This window comes from Silurus aristotelis (genome assembly GCF_946808225.1).
Source record: "Silurus aristotelis genome assembly, chromosome: 24".
Lineage (NCBI taxonomy): Eukaryota > Metazoa > Chordata > Actinopteri > Siluriformes > Siluridae > Silurus > Silurus aristotelis.
Window position 1 is genome coordinate 5,277,613 of NC_139597.1, and position 17,476 is coordinate 5,295,088.

The 17,476-nt window shown below is 39.3% G+C and overlaps 1 protein-coding gene across 1 annotated transcript; it reads left to right on the plus strand.

The window, feature by feature from the left end:
* The first annotated feature begins 844 nt into the window (after positions 1-844).
* lmf2b (lipase maturation factor 2b) lies at positions 845-13,542 on the plus strand. Its single transcript, XM_083527752.1, has 14 exons — positions 845-1,153; positions 5,953-6,200; positions 6,755-6,783; positions 7,005-7,192; positions 7,289-7,470; positions 7,682-7,820; positions 7,962-8,096; positions 8,915-9,020; positions 9,145-9,241; positions 10,263-10,445; positions 10,980-11,148; positions 11,870-11,981; positions 12,363-12,474; positions 12,771-13,542. The coding sequence occupies exons 1-14, from the start codon at positions 1,060-1,062 to the stop codon at positions 13,104-13,106; spliced, it is 2,130 nt and encodes a 709-aa protein (XP_083383878.1). The 5' UTR covers positions 845-1,059; the 3' UTR covers positions 13,107-13,542.
* Positions 13,543-17,476: the final 3,934 nt, after the last annotated feature.

A 17,476-nucleotide genomic window follows, 5' to 3' on the forward strand; every position in this document is an offset into this window, starting at 1 on the left:
CTCTAACACACTCACCATTACTTTGCAAACAGTCTAAATGAAGTTACATTGACTGAAGAGTAGATGATAGGAGTGTAAATTAGGGATGTGGATCAGTAAATAAATTGAATGTAAAAAAACAAAAAAAAGTCTAACAGTGTGTACGTTCTTCTCTTGATTGAAAACATCTTGACACTGAACTACAAATCACTACGTCGATCAGGTGTATCATTATGACAGTTGAAGCGAATCTACGAATGAAGTAAATATATTAGGCAGCAAGGGAATATTTTGTCTTTAAAGTTTGGTGTTAAAAGCAGAAAGAAATGGGCAACGTGTTAAGATTTGGGTGAGTTTGACAAGGAGCAAATTGTGGCAATGGCCAGACGACTGGGTCAGAGCATCTTCAACACTGCAGCTCGTGTGGAATGTTCCTGGTCTGCAATGGTCCAGTATCCATCAAAAGTGATTCAAGGAAGAACAGTGTTGAATGGACAGGGTCATGAGGCTTATTGTTGCACGTGTGGAGTGAAGACTGGTCTGTGTGGTCCGGTCCAACAGACGAGCTTCTGTTAAGATGATCATGCTCGATGGGTCAGGACTGTTTTAGCAGCGAAAGGGGGACCAACACAAGATCAGACAGGTGGTCATATTGTTCTGCTTGATCAATGTATTCCCTTAAAAGTGGGAAATTCGTGTAGCCATTCTTTAGGCTATGGTGGGAATCAACATCCCATTAAACCACGCCCTTGACTGCACACACACAGTTTTATAAAATATTATATTCTCCAAAGATTTTTTTGTTTCTTTTTTCTAAATCAAACATTGCATTTGAGCTCGAGGTTGTTTTTTTTTTTTTGAGTTTGCAGACGACCAGACATCGGCGTGGCACTGCTGCTGCTCGTGCTGCACGCGCATGTGCCCCATGTGCCGAATAAACCCCACCCACGCGCTTCCACGCCACTCCAAACGCGACTTCCCGCTCACGCGCCGAAAGAGAGAGAAAAAAAGAGAAGAAATCCACGTCTCTCTTTCTTTCGGAAAAACTCGTCCCGGGGTTTAAGCATTATTTTCGCACAAATGGGGGGAGTGCAGGTTCCGAGTCAGATGTTTCTGTGGAGCATCGCGGGCATTTATTTATTCGCCTTTGCGTCTCTCTACATCCAGATACCAGGTAGGAATTGAGACTCTGCTGTGCACGAGGGCAGTTTTTTCCGGGGTTTTGGGCGGCGGCGCTCGTTCACTCACACCGCGTGTCCTGATTGTGCTGTTGTTGGGTGGAAGTGCGTGAGTTTGACTCATTCACTCCACTCGTGCGTGCAACAGTGCATCGAGCAGTATGGCGTTTCTGTAATTGATTGTTTTCTAGTTTTTTTCTACCCGCATTTTAGTCTGCAGAAATTAAAGCGGGATGGAATAAAACCGAATTAGAAAGCGTGATTTCCGTCTAAACAGCCAGTCGCGTTATAAATCTTATTCCGTATCATAAAATGGACTACAAACCCCAGCGCCTGCGACCTCTAAAGCAAAACTGCACGCGCGCCTAGCAAAATGACCCGTCATCATTGAGAATGGACGATGACGTCATCCTCGAGCGTTGGGGAGGGGGACAGGGTGGAAAATTTGGTCTAGGGTCGGGCTACACACACGTATGTGTGTATCACACACACACACACGTATATATACGTGTGTATCTATTTCTATCTATCTATCTATCTATCTATCTATCTATCTATCTATCTATCTATCTATCTATCTATCTATATATAAAATGTATGTGTGTGTATTTTTAATCCTGTTGAGGTTGCAGATTTTTTTCTCTCCATCATTTATTATATCATATAATTTCCAGCAGGTTTCAATCATGCAGCCTTTTTACTGCGAGGTATCTGATGCACACTGATTTGTGACAATGTACACACCCGCAAGTGTGTAATTGCAAACTTTCCCATTATCACAATTCCTGCCCAAGTTCAGATTGCATCTCCAGTCCTTATATCTCGTTTAAAAATACAAGTCTTAAAGATGCCATTGCCAATAGTATTGCTATGTTTTTTTACACACACACACACACACACACACATGATATCGCCAAAATAGTTCACGCATGGCTGACCATCCCACTTGTATTTTGTTCTTCTTTAATCTGTTGCTGCAGAGTCTTTTTGGTACTTGTATAAGACGTGTCTGTATGCTGTAACATTTACTGTTTCATTCAATGGATCTAAAAGGCCCAGATCTGTTCCAGCATTATGGGGCATCTGTGCACAGAGATCTACTGACCTCAGGAATAGTCTGATCACTTTGCACCACAGGCAGACTTCAAAAATGGAAAAAGCCTGGAAAGCCTTCCCAGAAGAGTGGAGATTATTATAAGAGCAAGCAGTGAGGACTAAATCAGTAAGAGAAGATTCAACATGACGTATGGATGTAATTGTTGAGTTGTCCACAAACTTTTGGCTACAAATGAAAGAAACTTCAATAAAGTTGTTAGCGTTCTAACAGGAAGCTCTGAGCTTAATTATGTTTGATTCCAAATACGTCTTGTTGCTGGTTGTGTCATGAGTGAGTCGAAACATGTTCTACTGAGCTTGGTTGCTGTATTCCCGCAACATTAACGGCACGGAGGAAGTCGGAATTCCTGATCGTTAACATCGTGCGCATTTCCTTTCCGTGGTGAATAATTGATGAAGAGAAAGTCGGAAATTGTTGGAAGTTATGATAACCATGGGAGAAATTGGAGTAATGGGTTAGAGCAGTCTGTGTGGTCAAAGTGCTCCTCAAGGACCCAGAAGGCCCATGTCTTTCATGAAACAAAGCATTCACATGACCTCTAAACATTTCTGAAGACAGGATGTTTGGTTTAGGTGTTGAGAAGATTAAAAAAGATCTAAAAATCCTTTTGACCAAGATTGAATTCAGTATGAATTCACCAAGTCCAAAATCTAGACTCACAACACTGCCTAAGCTCTAGCTACACAGTCCCATCATCCAGATCATCATTTCTGTGTTTTTACACCATCATATTCTATTAATAATTCAAAACATTTCTTCGATTAAATCTGTGTTTGTTTGAGAGCTGAAACTTGCCCACTGTAAATATCTCATTTGAGCAAAAGGAGCAGTTCAAGGCATGTTTGTACAATAAAGAGCAAACTGGCTTGATATTATTTTGCATGTGCAGTGGGCATCACAAGTGTGGATAATGGCACAAGATCACAAAAATAGCCTACACAAAATAGGTTGTATGGTTAATACTGCTGTGGGATCATAGGAATCACTAAAGAATGTTTAAAGACGTTTGGTTTAAAGAAATGCCTTCCCCCGGCCTGATTTTTGAAAGAGCATGCGCTCTGACTCACAAATATACAATCTGATATTATTAAGCAGCTAGATTGTGTAGTTAATGTTGTGTTAGGTTCCCTAGTGGTTAGGATTCGGCGCTCTCACCGCCGTGGTCCCAGTTCGATTCCTGGTCAGGAAACCAAACCCAGCCATTAGGGTTACACAAGCCCTTAGTGCCGGTCCCAAGCCCGGATAAATACGGATGATCTGCTGTGGCGACCCCTAATGCGAGAACCTGAAAGGAAGTTTTTATTGTGTAGTTAATGTTATACAAAAGGTATTAATTAAATTTTTATGTACAACACAACTTCTCGTGGCAAACGAACATTATCTGCATTATTCTTGTACAAGTTCAAATCACTGCTTCTTGTATCTTGTCAATACTAGGGTTGTGCGATTATTGAAAAAAAATTCTCAATTTTCTGTTATTTTGCCGATAAGTAATAAGACAAAAGGATGCGATTGTTCAGGCGATTCTTTTGTCCATATAGTGTATGCCAGTCATGTAAATTATGAGTAAATGTACTTCGTTACTGTACTTAAATTTTTTTTAACTACTTTCTGCTTCTAATCGACTATATAAGCAACTTTTACTCTCTACTCAACTATTTTAATGATTTAGTATATGTTTTTTTACTCCACAATATTTTAATTTGTTTCATGATATGGTAATTACTTTTGTTAACTTTTTTAGAGATTGCTTTCCTACATCGCCTTTTTCTTCTTTAGTTTTATTTGATCTTTGTTTCATTCTGGCATGTTGAGATTGTTGTGTTAATGGTTAATTCAATGTTGAGGTGTGTAATTTGATCTTTGTTTAAAGGAAATAAAACCTCACAAATGAACTGTTTTGGGCTTTTCACCATGATGTGTCCTGGTGTTAAGAACTAGAGCATCTTTGAGCTTTTGTATAATATGAGTAAAATACTCAAGTGCTGATGAAATCAAATGTTCTAAGACTTCTACTCCAGTCATGATGGAATCGGTAACTTTTTGAACTTATAATATAGTAAGTTTTGCAGTAAGGTACTCTGGGATGATTTTCGGGTACTCTTTACACCTCTGATGAATGCATGTATGTACAGTGCAAAAAAAGCAGCTGGGAGAAGACATTATTAATTAATGAAATATCAGTATAGTTGTTCTAACAGGAAGCACTAAGCTTTATTATGTAGAATTGCAAACCGACTTCTTGTTGCTGGTTTTGTCATCAACAAGTTGCAGCACGTTCGACTAAGCTTGGTTGTTGTATATCCAGCAACGTTTACAACACGGCTGAGGCTGTAAGCCTTGATCGTTACCATTGTGCACATTTCCTTTTCTGTGGTGAATTATTAATGCAGAGGAAGTCTAAAATCATAGGAAGTTATAATGTCTATGGGAGAAATCAGAGTAATGGGATAGGGCAGTCTGTGTGGTCAAAGTGCTCCTCAGGGACTTCAGAAAGCCCATGTTTTTCCGCTATCTCTCATGACGGCGATAAAAATGACTTCTATTAAGCAGTCATGAACGCCAGATATTTGGTTTAGGTGTGTTAAATGTTTGGGAGAACCAAAATGCAAAGACGGGGTTAGAATTCACCATGAGCCAAGTCTATTGATCTAATCTAGCTATACAATCCCATCAACCAGATCATTATTGCAGTTTTTTTTTACCGTAATAGACGATGAATAATTCAGAAAATGTTTGCAGTTAAATGTGCAAAGGTGAAGTAGCTTAAGGCATGTTGGCCAGATAAAGGGAAAACTACAACCAATACACCATCGTGTATATTCTCGCTCTGTAACCAACCTGAAAAACGTACACACTTGTTATTGCACAACCTATTTGTTCAGTCGATCTTTTCTGGTTATTGTGTGTTCGCCTGAGATTAACTCGAGGAATGTGACTGCAGGAAAACAAAAAGTGTGGGACATTTTCAAAATTGGGTTTTCAGGTTTGTTGTTCGATTCTGGTTGTTTTCATACAGATAAACTCTGTGTTTGGTTGGAAATGTGGCCCTTAACATTAAAAAATAATTTTGACCAGATGAACCTCATTGGATGGAACGGTACTGAATATTAATTACTTTAGAGGTGCGGAAATGTCTGATTGGTTTAGCATAGTCGGAGGAATTTAATATTGATTGGAATATATATTGGCTGTTAAATAAGCTCCACTCTTCTGGGAAGATGTTCCACTAGATTTTGTGCTTGTGGAATATGTTCTTATTCAACCACGAGGGTGCCACAGCGATCCTCCAGGAGTATGTGGTGTTTTTCGACATCCTTAGTACTTGCCTGTTCTCGGTTGCATTAGTTTCCATTAGACTACTGTGAAACAGAACCAAGTATAATAATTAGAAATGTGCATATGTAGGTATACGAGCAAAAATAACTGCAAACGCACTTAAGAATTCATTTTTAATGTAAAAAACAAACATTTTAATAATTGTTTTTTAGCACATTTTAATACACAAGATTAGTGTTTTATTAGGGAGCTTGGGAGAGTTGGAATTTACCTAATTTACTGACGCAAACAAACTGATCCCACAATTGTTTTTGTTGTTTTGACTGTTACTTAAAATTTGAGCATTCTATGCCATGTGATGATGTACATACATTAAGGTCATTACACATGTGTGTGCAGGTTTATATGGGGAGAATGGTGTAAAGCCCGTGCATTTACCCAGAGCAGATATACCTCTTCTGGAGAAGCTGCAGGAGACCCCGTCCCTCCTGTGGCTGGCTCCATCCCTGGGCATCGGTCCTCAGCAGGGTCTGGAGCTCATCTGCCTCCTGGGGGGGCTGCTAAGCCTTGGAGCTGTGCTGCTGAGTGGCCTGAGAGACAGTCTGGTTTATCTGTGCCTCTGGGTGCTTTATCTTTCCCTGTACACTGTAGGTTTCTGTTCATACACCCTTTCCTGTTTATAATCCATTAAATATGAACATAGATATGTGTATCACGATGCAGAACTTTCTATCTACCATGATTTGGGAGTATTAATTATATATATTTTTTGGTCACTATTGTTTTGGTCCTGGTGTTCACAGTAATTCAGGAATATCATTTGCTGTTACTTTTATTGTGTTGTACCCCAGCGCTGCTTTTTTTTTAAATAACTTTTACAATAACAACTTTATGGCATTTTATTTTATTTTTTCAACTTATGGCGGAAACTGTGGTAACAGGTTGAGCTAACAAAGATAATCCACACAAAGTGTGATTGTGTAACACTGCTGTGGTAATGCAAAAGCATGCACAGATGTATATCTGCATGACATGCATAACCCACGTTTCTCACATGATTGGTGGTGCATAACTGCACACGAGGTGGAAGTGAATCCTGCTGACCTGAATGTCTGGGCTGATCCTCAGCCATGTTTTTAGGGAAAAATTTATTAGCCATGTCGCATTCACGGTTCACTAATTGACGATTGTTCTTTTACAGGTTGGGGGGGATTTTCTTACCTCAGAGTGGTGAGTGCTTTACATGATCTGAGTGAATTGTAATAGTGAAATAATTGTAAAAATAACTGTATGGACAGATGTGCTGTCACTTCACTTTCACCCGAGTGTCACATAAAGCTTAACATAACCTTAATCCAATTTCTTTTTAAATACCTAGAAACCGTTTCTCACATGAATGTTTTCCATAATGGTTTAATTGTACCTCACAAAGGATGTTCTCATTTTTTTAGGGACAGCCTTCTCTTGGAGGCAGGTTTCCTCGCTTTCCTGGTCGCTCCGTGTGGTTTCCTGCGACGCTCCAGTGCTCCTCATGATTCTGTGACCTTCTGGTTGACCCGCTGGTTGCTCTTCAGACTTGTGCTTTGCACTGGAGTGAGCAAGCTGGCCAGTGGTGACCCATGCTGGTGGGACCTCACAGGTGTGGTGTATTTGGCGAACTAAAAAAAAATCCCAAGATATGGTTAAATTGTTGTTTTCAAAAGGTTTTCGAGCGATTCACTTGTTTATTTTGCAGCACTGAGTCGCTATTATGACACCCAAGCTAGCCCCACCCCCTTGGCCTGGTACGCCTATCAGCTTCCTAATTGGCTGTCGAGGCTCGGAGCAGTTTGCATATTGGCAGTTGAGATTGCCGTTCCTCTACTTATGTTCTTCATTCCTGTTCGTGGATTAAGAATTAACGCCTTTTCCATACTAGTACGTCATACATGCTACACATTTCAAACAAATTGTTACTAGAAATGGATAAAAGTATGATGTAATATAATTAATACAAACATCATCAGTGGCAAAATGACATCATATAAGGATTTATTTCTTGCTTAATGAGGAATCTTGGGTAGTTCTAAGTTATTTTTGGCCATTATGTGTCATGTCATTCTATTTTCTGTGCACACGTGTGTTTCAGGTGGTTCTCCAGCTGTGTAACATCCTCTTGGGTGGCTGCAGTCTGTTCCACCTGCTGACCATTGCACTGAGTTTCTCTCTGCTGGACGACGAGGTGTTCGACTGCACACCAGTCCCCAAGAAAAAGGCCAAGACTAAGAGTACGATTTGACTGTGAATGAAGCGTGTACTTGACTGAATTTGCTAAGTAGATAAAAATGTGTGTGGTTATGATAAGTGCTGGATTTGCAATTCCACTGCAATACATTTAGTTTTCTTTCTCCCTTTCTGTGTCTTTTTAGCTTGGGGCCAGTTTTTGCTCTCAAGTCTAAACTTTCTCTTCAGACTGGCTGTCCACCTCCTTATTATTTTCAGTGTAATAAAGTTCTTCAAGCTGGAGATCGATTGGGGAAAGAAGATTGTGACGACTAAACCGAGTGAGTAAAAATGTTAACGCAGGCTCTTTGTACTGGTTCAGAATTACATATTTCTTTGGTAAGCTTTTCCCACGAACGCCCTAACACTCGTTGAGTTTCTTCTCAAATTAAAATAAGCTACAGTGCAAAAGTTTTTGTCGCCTCAGTTGTCTATGTTGAGGGGTAAAGAAAAATGTGCTGATGTGCAGTTTGTTTAAAAGCAAATTCTGAAAATCCTGCAGCAAGACAACAATGTTAAAAAAAAAAAAAAAGAAAAGTTTAAAAATGCCTGTAAAATAGAAGCCAAATTTGACCAAATCTTCATAAATGCCTGTTAAAGGCAAAGGGTGGAAATACCTCTCACGGTCGGGACGATATTGGCTGTTTTTGTCCGCTTTTGAGCAAACCCAGCTTGTCGGATAGGCAGTAAATAAAATGCATATGGTGACTGGGGTGCTATTGGTAAAAGCAATGACTGAATAAGGAAGAACACAATCTAAATTAATTACAGATTAGCATTAAGGTTCGATTTAAACCTTTATCATTTGTAAAATGACCGCCATTCCATAGCACATGTACACAGCAAGAAATGCTGTAAAGTTCTATCTATCTATAAGACCAGAGGGAGAGTAGAATAGTTTTTCATGCTAGAACACCTTCATCCTTCAGCCAATCATCCTTCTTTATCCAGCTTAGTTTGTCCACCACAGCACCATTCAACCCATCTGTTCAGATCTAAGCAGGTAAAAGGATCTGTCTATCCCTGAGCAGTGGTGAACCCAACATACCCTGAAGTGTTTAACTCCTGTAAATCTGCTTTCTGCTTTTCTTCCTTACAGCTTTTTCCCAAAAAAGCTTTAACGAGTTTGTGAGCCAGATCCAGTTTCCTAGCATTTGGATCGGAGTGCTTTCTCTGACTTGGGAAGTTGTAGCTGCCCTGCTTAAGTAAGACCTCCTTTGTTTTGTTTTTTTATCATCATTTACATAAACAAAAAACTAAAGCTGATCATGGGGGTTGTAAGAATTGTATAGTAATTGCAGACATCTCTTCGCTCTGTGATTTTCTTAGGTGCTGGTATCTACGAGGAATCCTGGCCAAGCTGTGGGCGCTCATCCAGTGGGCCACGTTCACTGCTGCCACTTTAGGGGTTTTCACCCTCAGCCTTGTACGTAAATATTCAGAAATATATGTAAATCTTAAAACATACCAATGTTCATTTTGTTTTATGTATTTTTTTTTAATTTGTGGCCATGATCCCTTCCCACATTTCACAACAGTAATTCCTATCTCAGCGTAATGCTGAATGGATCTTTCCATCTATTTCTTTTCTACCTTCCTGTATCCATCCATCCGTTACTCTTTCTCGAGAGCGATCCCTCCCTGTATCCATTCATCCGTCTCAACCTCATCGTTTCTCAGCTTAACTATCCCTCAACCCCTCGATTTTTTTTCTTGACTCACACTTATTTGTTTCAGCTGAATTTTTGATATTAGAAACTTTCACGTATACACTTTTTAAAAATTAATTGCTGTACATAATATTTTTCAATAGAAAGAACACCATAGAAGAAGGTAGCTTGAAATCGTAACTAATACAGATGATCTTTTTCTTCAAGCTTGCTGTCCGATTTAAACCTTTATCATTTCTAAAAAAAAAAAATAAATTAATGAACTAGAATAGAATCATCAAGGAAAATATACTTTGCTTTTATGTGCACTATTCTTCATATGCATGCTTTAAGTGTACTTTCTTGTGCACGGTATACGTTTGGTTCTGTATTTTTTCTAGATTTCCTCCATATCTGGTCGGAGGTGTCTTAATTTTCAGACACGAAAAATCCTGAAAAGGGTCCATCCTGTCAGAAACCAATGTCCATTAAACATATTTAGCTGGACTTTAATACTTCTACCTCTTTGAGAATCTTTTTAATTTCTTTTATTCTAGTTAATCCGAATTTAGTCGTAAGGTTTTTACACTTTTTAGTTCGATTTTTGTATATCTAAACCTGACTTTCACCATGAACGTAGCCAGAGAAGGTGCCATGGCATTAAGGAAGGAAAGAAAGGAGGTAAAAAAAAAAAAAAAAAAGACAGCAAAAAATACTAAATTATTGTTTCTGCCGTTCAAAAGCGAGCCTGCTATTTACTAATAAATATATATTTATCTTGTGTTTGTGTGTCTTAAGGTCCCGTACACTGCGCTGGCAGGAATGTCCAGCAGTAAGCTCTTACCTGAGGTGAGGGAGGCCTTTGAAGCTGTAGAGAAGTTTCATCTCGTCAGTTCATACGGCATTCAGCACAGAATGATTCCTCCTGCAGGACGGCCCGAGATCGTTATCGAAGGCAGCGCGGATAAGAAAACCTGGGCGGTAACAGCCTCTTTAGATCACTCAATAAATGTTCTGCTTTCGGCTTTTAGGGTTTAAAGAATTTTAAATATGCATGAGCACAGCTGTCAGACAGCTGATTGGACAGTTTGATAAAAAATTGCAATTGATGCATGTTGACCGCGTTACGATGGTAGAAAAGCCTCAGGCATATTAAAGCTCGTAAATAGTGACTTAATTCTTGACCTGAGACTTGTTTGATATTTTGGGCTGAAAGAGTTTGACTTGTAAAGTAAGGACTTAATGACTCCTTTGCATTGTTGAAATTATACCTGTTTATCAGTCTGAGTGACATCAGGAAATTCAACTTCTTGTAAAATATTTTTATGGAAAACGTTTGTTATTGTGGTTCACAAATCAACTAGATCACTTCATTTTTCGACTTTATTGTCTAAAGCTGCTTTTTTGCTAGATTCTCTTTTTTTAGGTTTTCTTTTATTCCCAGTAGTCATGATATCATGACCGGCTCTGTGTCTTTTCTGTTCACTCTTAAATCTGCCTATATATGTCTTACAGGAGATAAGCTCCATGTATAAGCCCGGTGTTACGAGTGGAGTTCCTGCAGTTCTTGGGCCTTATGAGCCACGGCTAGACTGGAAGCTGTGGGAAGCTGCTCTAGAAATGCACGACCAGAATCTCTGGTTTACAGGCTTGATCCAGCGCCTTTTGGAGGGCAACCAGGACGGTAAGTCCACACAGACGCTACCACACGCTCCAGAAGTCAGAACTTATTATCAATCTCTTATCGCAGATTAATGGAGTTTAGTTCACTTATATTTCTATTGTAGGTTTATATCAGTGCTATATAATATTCCACAATGCACATAATTCGGGTTTTTTTTGTCTCTGAAAAGTAGAATCTTGTGCACTGGTATACTGTATAAAATGTTTATTTTATTTTTGTTTTCTTTTTTTTATTATTTTTTTTTATATTTATTTTGTGAATTCATTCATCTATCTATCTATCTATCTATCTATCTATCTATCTATCTATCTATCTATCTATCTATCTATCTATCTATCTATCTATATATATATATATATATATATATATATATATATAATTTAATTAATTCACTTTTGTCCTTTTTATTTGGACGACACTGACACTATGTAGTCGTAAACTGATTCCTCATAACATTTCGAAGCCACAATTTGCCGAACCTAACACGAAGATATAGAAGAAAAAAACATTTTGTATCAATAAACCTAAAAAAAAAAAAAAAAAAAACCCACAACTAGTAATTAATTAAATAATTAAACACTAGAGGAAGTGCTGTTACAGTCAAATACTAAAGAAGTGATGGGATGCGGCCCAGCATGAAGCAGCGTTGCTTTTCGCTCAAGGCAATTATTTTCCATTAACAGTGTGTGATTTTTGTGTGTTTTTTTTTACTCTGCTACAGTGGTGAATCTGCTGCAGGTGGATAAAGCTCAGTATCCCTTCAGCTCCAAACCTCCAGCTTTTATCAGGGCTAAGGTCTACCACTACCATTTCACCCAAACTCCTGAAAACGGGTGAGTCGAGCACCACGTTCTCACCTTCACATTGAGGCTGCATATTGAAGTACACAAGGGTTACAATAGTTCGGGCTCTGGGTGAGATTGAGCGTTCAAGTCCATGCATTGGTGGGACCTCAAGCATGGGCTCTTTTTGCTTTGGGGGTGTGTATCATGGCTGTGCTCTGGTTCCTTCTTATTAACCTGGAATAGGTAGAGAGAAGAATTTTACTTTAAGGTCATGTATATGTGATATAAAAACAAAAAGGATGCACCTGCTGCCTCCCAGCATGTTGATTTTAATGAAACTGACTAGAAGCCCTCTTTTTCTTTTTTTTTCTTTTTTGATGAGTCCTGTTTTGTTTTGTACTCAAAGACATCTATTGTTGTATTGTACAGCAAAACAGACGCGCTGACGTGGTGGAAACGGCAGTATGTGAGGGACTACTTTCCCACAGTGCACTTGGGGGACCCTGCACTTGAAGAGTTGCTGAGTGAGGCTGGACTTAAGGTATCGTATTCATCCTGATCATAATGAGTTTTCAATATGTACAGAATAATAACGGTTGGGCGTGATGAGGCATAACAGGAAGTGAGGTCAGTGTTACCACCCTAGAGTTATTTCACCCTGCCAGCATTTAATCACGCACTAAGTCACTAAATTTTTACAATAAAAATAGCATTTTCTGACCCACTTCTTTTTTTTTTTACTTTATACTTCTATATTTATTGTATCCTGTTTTGATGTCAGCTGTTTAATTGTTGAAGTTCTGTTTATTATAATTGCTCTGATGTTTGTGTGTTCAGGGGGACTTTCCAGTCCAGCCTGCTTCAGACACACCTCTCTCACAGGCTCTGAATGTGCTCCAAACCCAGGCCAAGGGTCTTTCTGGACAACTTCTGACCTTAAGCCTGTTTGCCTCAGTGGCATCCATCCTCTTCATCAAAGCCCTGTTCTCTCGGAAGAGGAGAACTGAAGGCGTAAAAACCAGGCCTGCTCCATCTGAACAGAGGAGTAAGAAATCCAGAGACCACACCGAACACTCCGAGAAAAATCGCGGTCCCTCCGGCCGAGGAGGCAGGAAGGAGAACTCGGATGAGAGGAAGCCAGACTCTGACAAAAGCCCACGCAAACGGAAGTGAGCTTCCTGGTCACAACATCCGGCTGGAAGATGAACTATTAATTCTCAGGTGTATTCTGCCATCCAATTCTTTACGTTAAATTATTTTTCTACCCCACCCCACCCCACATTAACAAAGTGTTATTTGGTCAAAAAAGAACAGATTGCAGGTCTTTATCATGTAAACTGTAACAAAACCAGGGCTTTGAATGGACAATGTGGTTTGTCTGTCTTTTTTTTTTTCCTCATTCTAAGGGCTTCAAACACTAGCACTTTCCCTGGTAACCCTGTCTGTCATGGCTTAAGAATTGGTTTGAAATTGGTGGTGGTGTTAATATTTTTATAGGATCTTTTCAGGCAGTTTGTACATCGTCTTGTTAAATCACATTCAGCTAAGGAAATATTGTTGAGATGTGTGCTTTTGTCCCATGATCAAATTAAAGTGTGATGTTTCATAATTTGTGGTGTTTTTGAGGTTCTTGTCTGTTTTTCCCTGATTGACGTCTTCCATTTATGATTTTTATCTTTATTCCAATATCTGAATTTTGCACATGACACGTTTCTTAGTTCTGGTTACATGCTCTGTACAGCAGATCTGAGTGATTCTGCATATAACCTAAATCACAGATGTAACTAGATGCACCCACTGATCATTTCTGTAAAACCAAATAATCAGCAAGGACAGTTTCGGAATAAATTGTTTGTAATAAGTGATATTATTGACACAAGAATACAATTAAAGCACTTGCTGTTATTAAGGACTAATTAAGAGGGTTGTAGCTTAGAGATTAAAGCTTTAGACTCTGGATTGGACGGTCACAAGTATAAATTCCATTGGCACCACCAAGCTGCCAATGCTGGGCCCTTGAGCAATGTTCTTATCCCTCAACAGCTCATTTGTAAGTTGCTCTGGATAAGGGTGTCTCCCAAATGCCAGAAATCAGCTGTAAATCAGCTTCAGCTTGACAGTGATAACTTCCTATGTGCACCACATTTTTTATTTGCTTAAAACTACATTTCTAGGTGTTTCCCCCCAATACATATTTTTTGCTCTTTCTCCAGAAATACAATTTTGGCAAAGATCTATCTCTGCAGTAAAATTCAAACAATACTCTTAATCACCACAAGATGGCAGTGTCTCGTTGAGTTTGACTGGGCTTGTTTGATTCATTGATTAAATTGATAGTCTAAAATATGCAGATGCAAAGACTTCTGCATCCTATTCTATATTTAGTCCCAAAATAAGGTGTCTATATAATTAATATATTGTATTTACAGTGTATATTTGATATTTATAACCACCACTATTCTGGGTAAGCTTTCTACAAGATTCAAGAGAATACACCAGAACTTTTAAGTACATCCCAGAAGTGGGGTTGAGCTTCTCTCCAGATTTTGTACAGTATATTTGAGTACTCCAATCAGTAAACTGTAGAGTTTACTGTTGTTTTTTTTAAAAATTATTATTAGAGAACTTTGTGATGTGATGCAAAGACTTTCTATACAATTACAGTTTGGACAAGGCTCACGCATGGGTGTGACGTACTGGTGTGACAAATAGACTTCTAGTCCATAAAAAATAATAAGAACCCACTGTTTTCGTAAAGTTCTAGCTTTCATCCACGTGCCCTGGGGCTATTTTGAAACAGAGCTAGAAGTAGCCTGCTACTACTTTTACATTTAGAGGTGATGTCTAACATCTGGAGCTCTCCTAGGTTCATCAGTGACTCCATCATTTACTGTACATCCTCCCCTTTTGCTTTTAGTTACAGTGACTTTAAACTACTGTGGAAGTCAGTTTGCGACATCTCCACGTGATCCTTATGTGCTGGCGAATAGAGATCCCGTTTGAAAGAGGGATCACTATTCACACAGATGTTCATTGACATGAACACAGATGTTCATTGACATTCATACGCATTTAATGAGTCATATGTAAGGAATAGTGTCACGTTTGTCCCTTGGGAGCTTATAAAATTGCTGTTATATAGAAAAATAGTAGCATAGGAGTGGTGTAATGGATCTTGCTATTATATATAATAATGGTTTTGTCAATAGACCTTTAATTCATTACTGAACTCACTTTTTAATTCAAATGGTTGTTTGTTCCTGTTATTACTCTTTGTCAGAAGTAAACAGTCGTTCACTCACCGGCATCTGGATTCTTTTTCTCTATTAATGTTAAATAGACAAAAACACACTTTTCATTTGATAAAATTCCAAAAAAAAAAAAAAAAAAAAACCCTACATCATATGAATTGTAATATATTATAAACATAATTGTCATTGAGAGAGAAAGAGAGCGGAGAAAGAATGAGAGCTATTCAATTACAATTTCTTTCTAAATTGATCATTGTCACAAATCAGCTTTCAGGAAATTTTTTTAAAAATATACGTTTTGAAATCAGAAATGAGTCTCTATATGTTTATCCCTAATTAGCAAGCCAGTAGCAATACTGCTTAGAAAGAATTCTCCTGAGACAATATGAGGAAGAAACCTCGAGAGAACTCATTATCTGAATGACGCAGGATATGTATTTATTATACAGTATTTCCATCATTGTTGAGGTGATCAGCTGTTCACTGATGGATACACAAGTGCAGAATTTTACATGGCAATAGACGTCCTAAACCACTGTATCTGCAGTCCAAATCCATTTGCATGCATTGGAACAGTAAGTCCAATTTGCATCAGGCTGCATTGCAACACTGTGAAACTTATTACATTCCCACAAATGTTTAATTACTTACCTAGAATGCGAGCAATGTCATTGTTAGGGCAGGAGCGCTCAGACTGGTTCGGCTGTGAAGTCTATTTTTGGTTCGAGTTTAAAGACAAATGGGTCAGGGAATGTCATGCTACTGTAGATCTGTTTTAGGAAAGATGCTTTATTTTGGTTGACATCATTCATTTATTGAATCTTGAGTAATCCTCTAGGAACACTGGGAGTGAAGTGGTTGTGGATACCAAGTTCAAACTTGGAACAAGAGGAATAATGTAGTGGTGAATTTGGGTTTAAGATGGGAACACTGGAAGTGAGGTTGCCATTATTTGTTTTTTTATTTATCCTGTGAACCCTGGGAGTGAGGTGATGGTGGATACCAAGTTTATCTGGAAACTCTGGAAGTGGGGTGGTGGTGGATCCAATGTATAATCTGGGAACTCTGGGAGTGAGGTAATGGTGGATACCAAGTTTATCTGGAAACTCTGGAAGTGGGGTGGTGGTGGATCCAATGTATAATCTGGGAACTCTGGGAGTGAGGTAATGGTGGATACCAAGTTTATCTGGAAACTCTGGAAGTGGGGTGGTGGTGGATCCAATGTATAATCTGGGAACTCTGGGAGTGAGGTAATGGTGGATACCAAGTTTATCTGGGAACTCTGGAAGTGAGGTGATGGTGGATACCAAGTTTATCTGGGAATTCTGGAAGTGGGGTGGTGGTGGATCCAATGTTTAATCTGGGAACTCTGGGACTGAGGGGGTGGTGGATCCAATGTTTAATCTGGGAACTCTTGGAGTGAGGGGGGTGGTGGATCCAAACTTTAATTTCAGAATATTGGGTGTGAGGTGATGGTTCAGCCAAGGTTTATCCTAGAAACCTTGAAGTGAGTTGATGGTGGGTACAAGGTTTCTGTGGGAACCCTAAAAGTGAGGTTGCCAAAAATTCATAGTTTATCCTGGGAATCCTGGGAGTTAGATATTGGTAGATCTAACGTTTAATTTGGAAACACTCTGATTGAGATGGTGGTGGATCCAAATTTCATTCAGAGAAGACTGGGAGTAAGGTGGTGGTGGATCTAAGGTTTAACCCAGGAACGCTAGGGTGGGGTTGGAATACACCCTGTTAATGGCACACTATGACAGGGCATGTTGTCATCATGATTAAGTTTACAGAGTGTCATATCATGAGTAGTTTGTGTGTGTGTGTGTGTGTGTGTAAATTGTAGGTTACTCACTTCCATCACCTGCAGACCAACATGTCAGTGAGTCACCCAAACACACTTTCATTCGAAGTTTCGCTCAAGGACAAGCCCCGGAATCCGAGTGCGTGCCGAGGCTCCGTCCTTCCCAAAGCGCAGTGTCATGCTTGATCTTGATTTGTCATTTGAATATTGCAGAACACATCAAAGTGGGCGGAAACAATGACGCGCGCGGATCGGACACGGGGCCCGCGCTCTAGACTGCGGCGGTGTGTCGCGTTGGTTAACATCTAGAGGGTGGAATGTGGTTTTGGATGCAGCCCAAGCAGCCTCGTACCCTTAGGGTTTCCAAGTGTGTGTGTGTGTGTGAGAAAGCTATCTCTCAAAAACTTCAGAGCGCACGCTGCACACACACACACACACACACACACACACACACACACACACACACACACACACACACACACACA

What these genes read in the sequence shown, in the direction of transcription:
- lmf2b (XM_083527752.1), top strand. Translation starts at nt 1,060, where the DNA reads ATGGGGGGAGTGCAGGTTCCGAGTCAGATGTTTCTGTGGAGCATCGCG. An exon ending in GGGTTTTCACCCTCAGCCTT is followed by an intron (nt 9,242 to 10,262) that starts GTACGTAAATAT and finishes GTGTGTCTTAAG; the next exon opens with GTCCCGTACACTGCGCTGGC. An exon ending in TTTGGAGGGCAACCAGGACG is followed by an intron (nt 11,149 to 11,869) that starts GTAAGTCCACAC and finishes ACTCTGCTACAG; the next exon opens with TGGTGAATCTGCTGCAGGTG.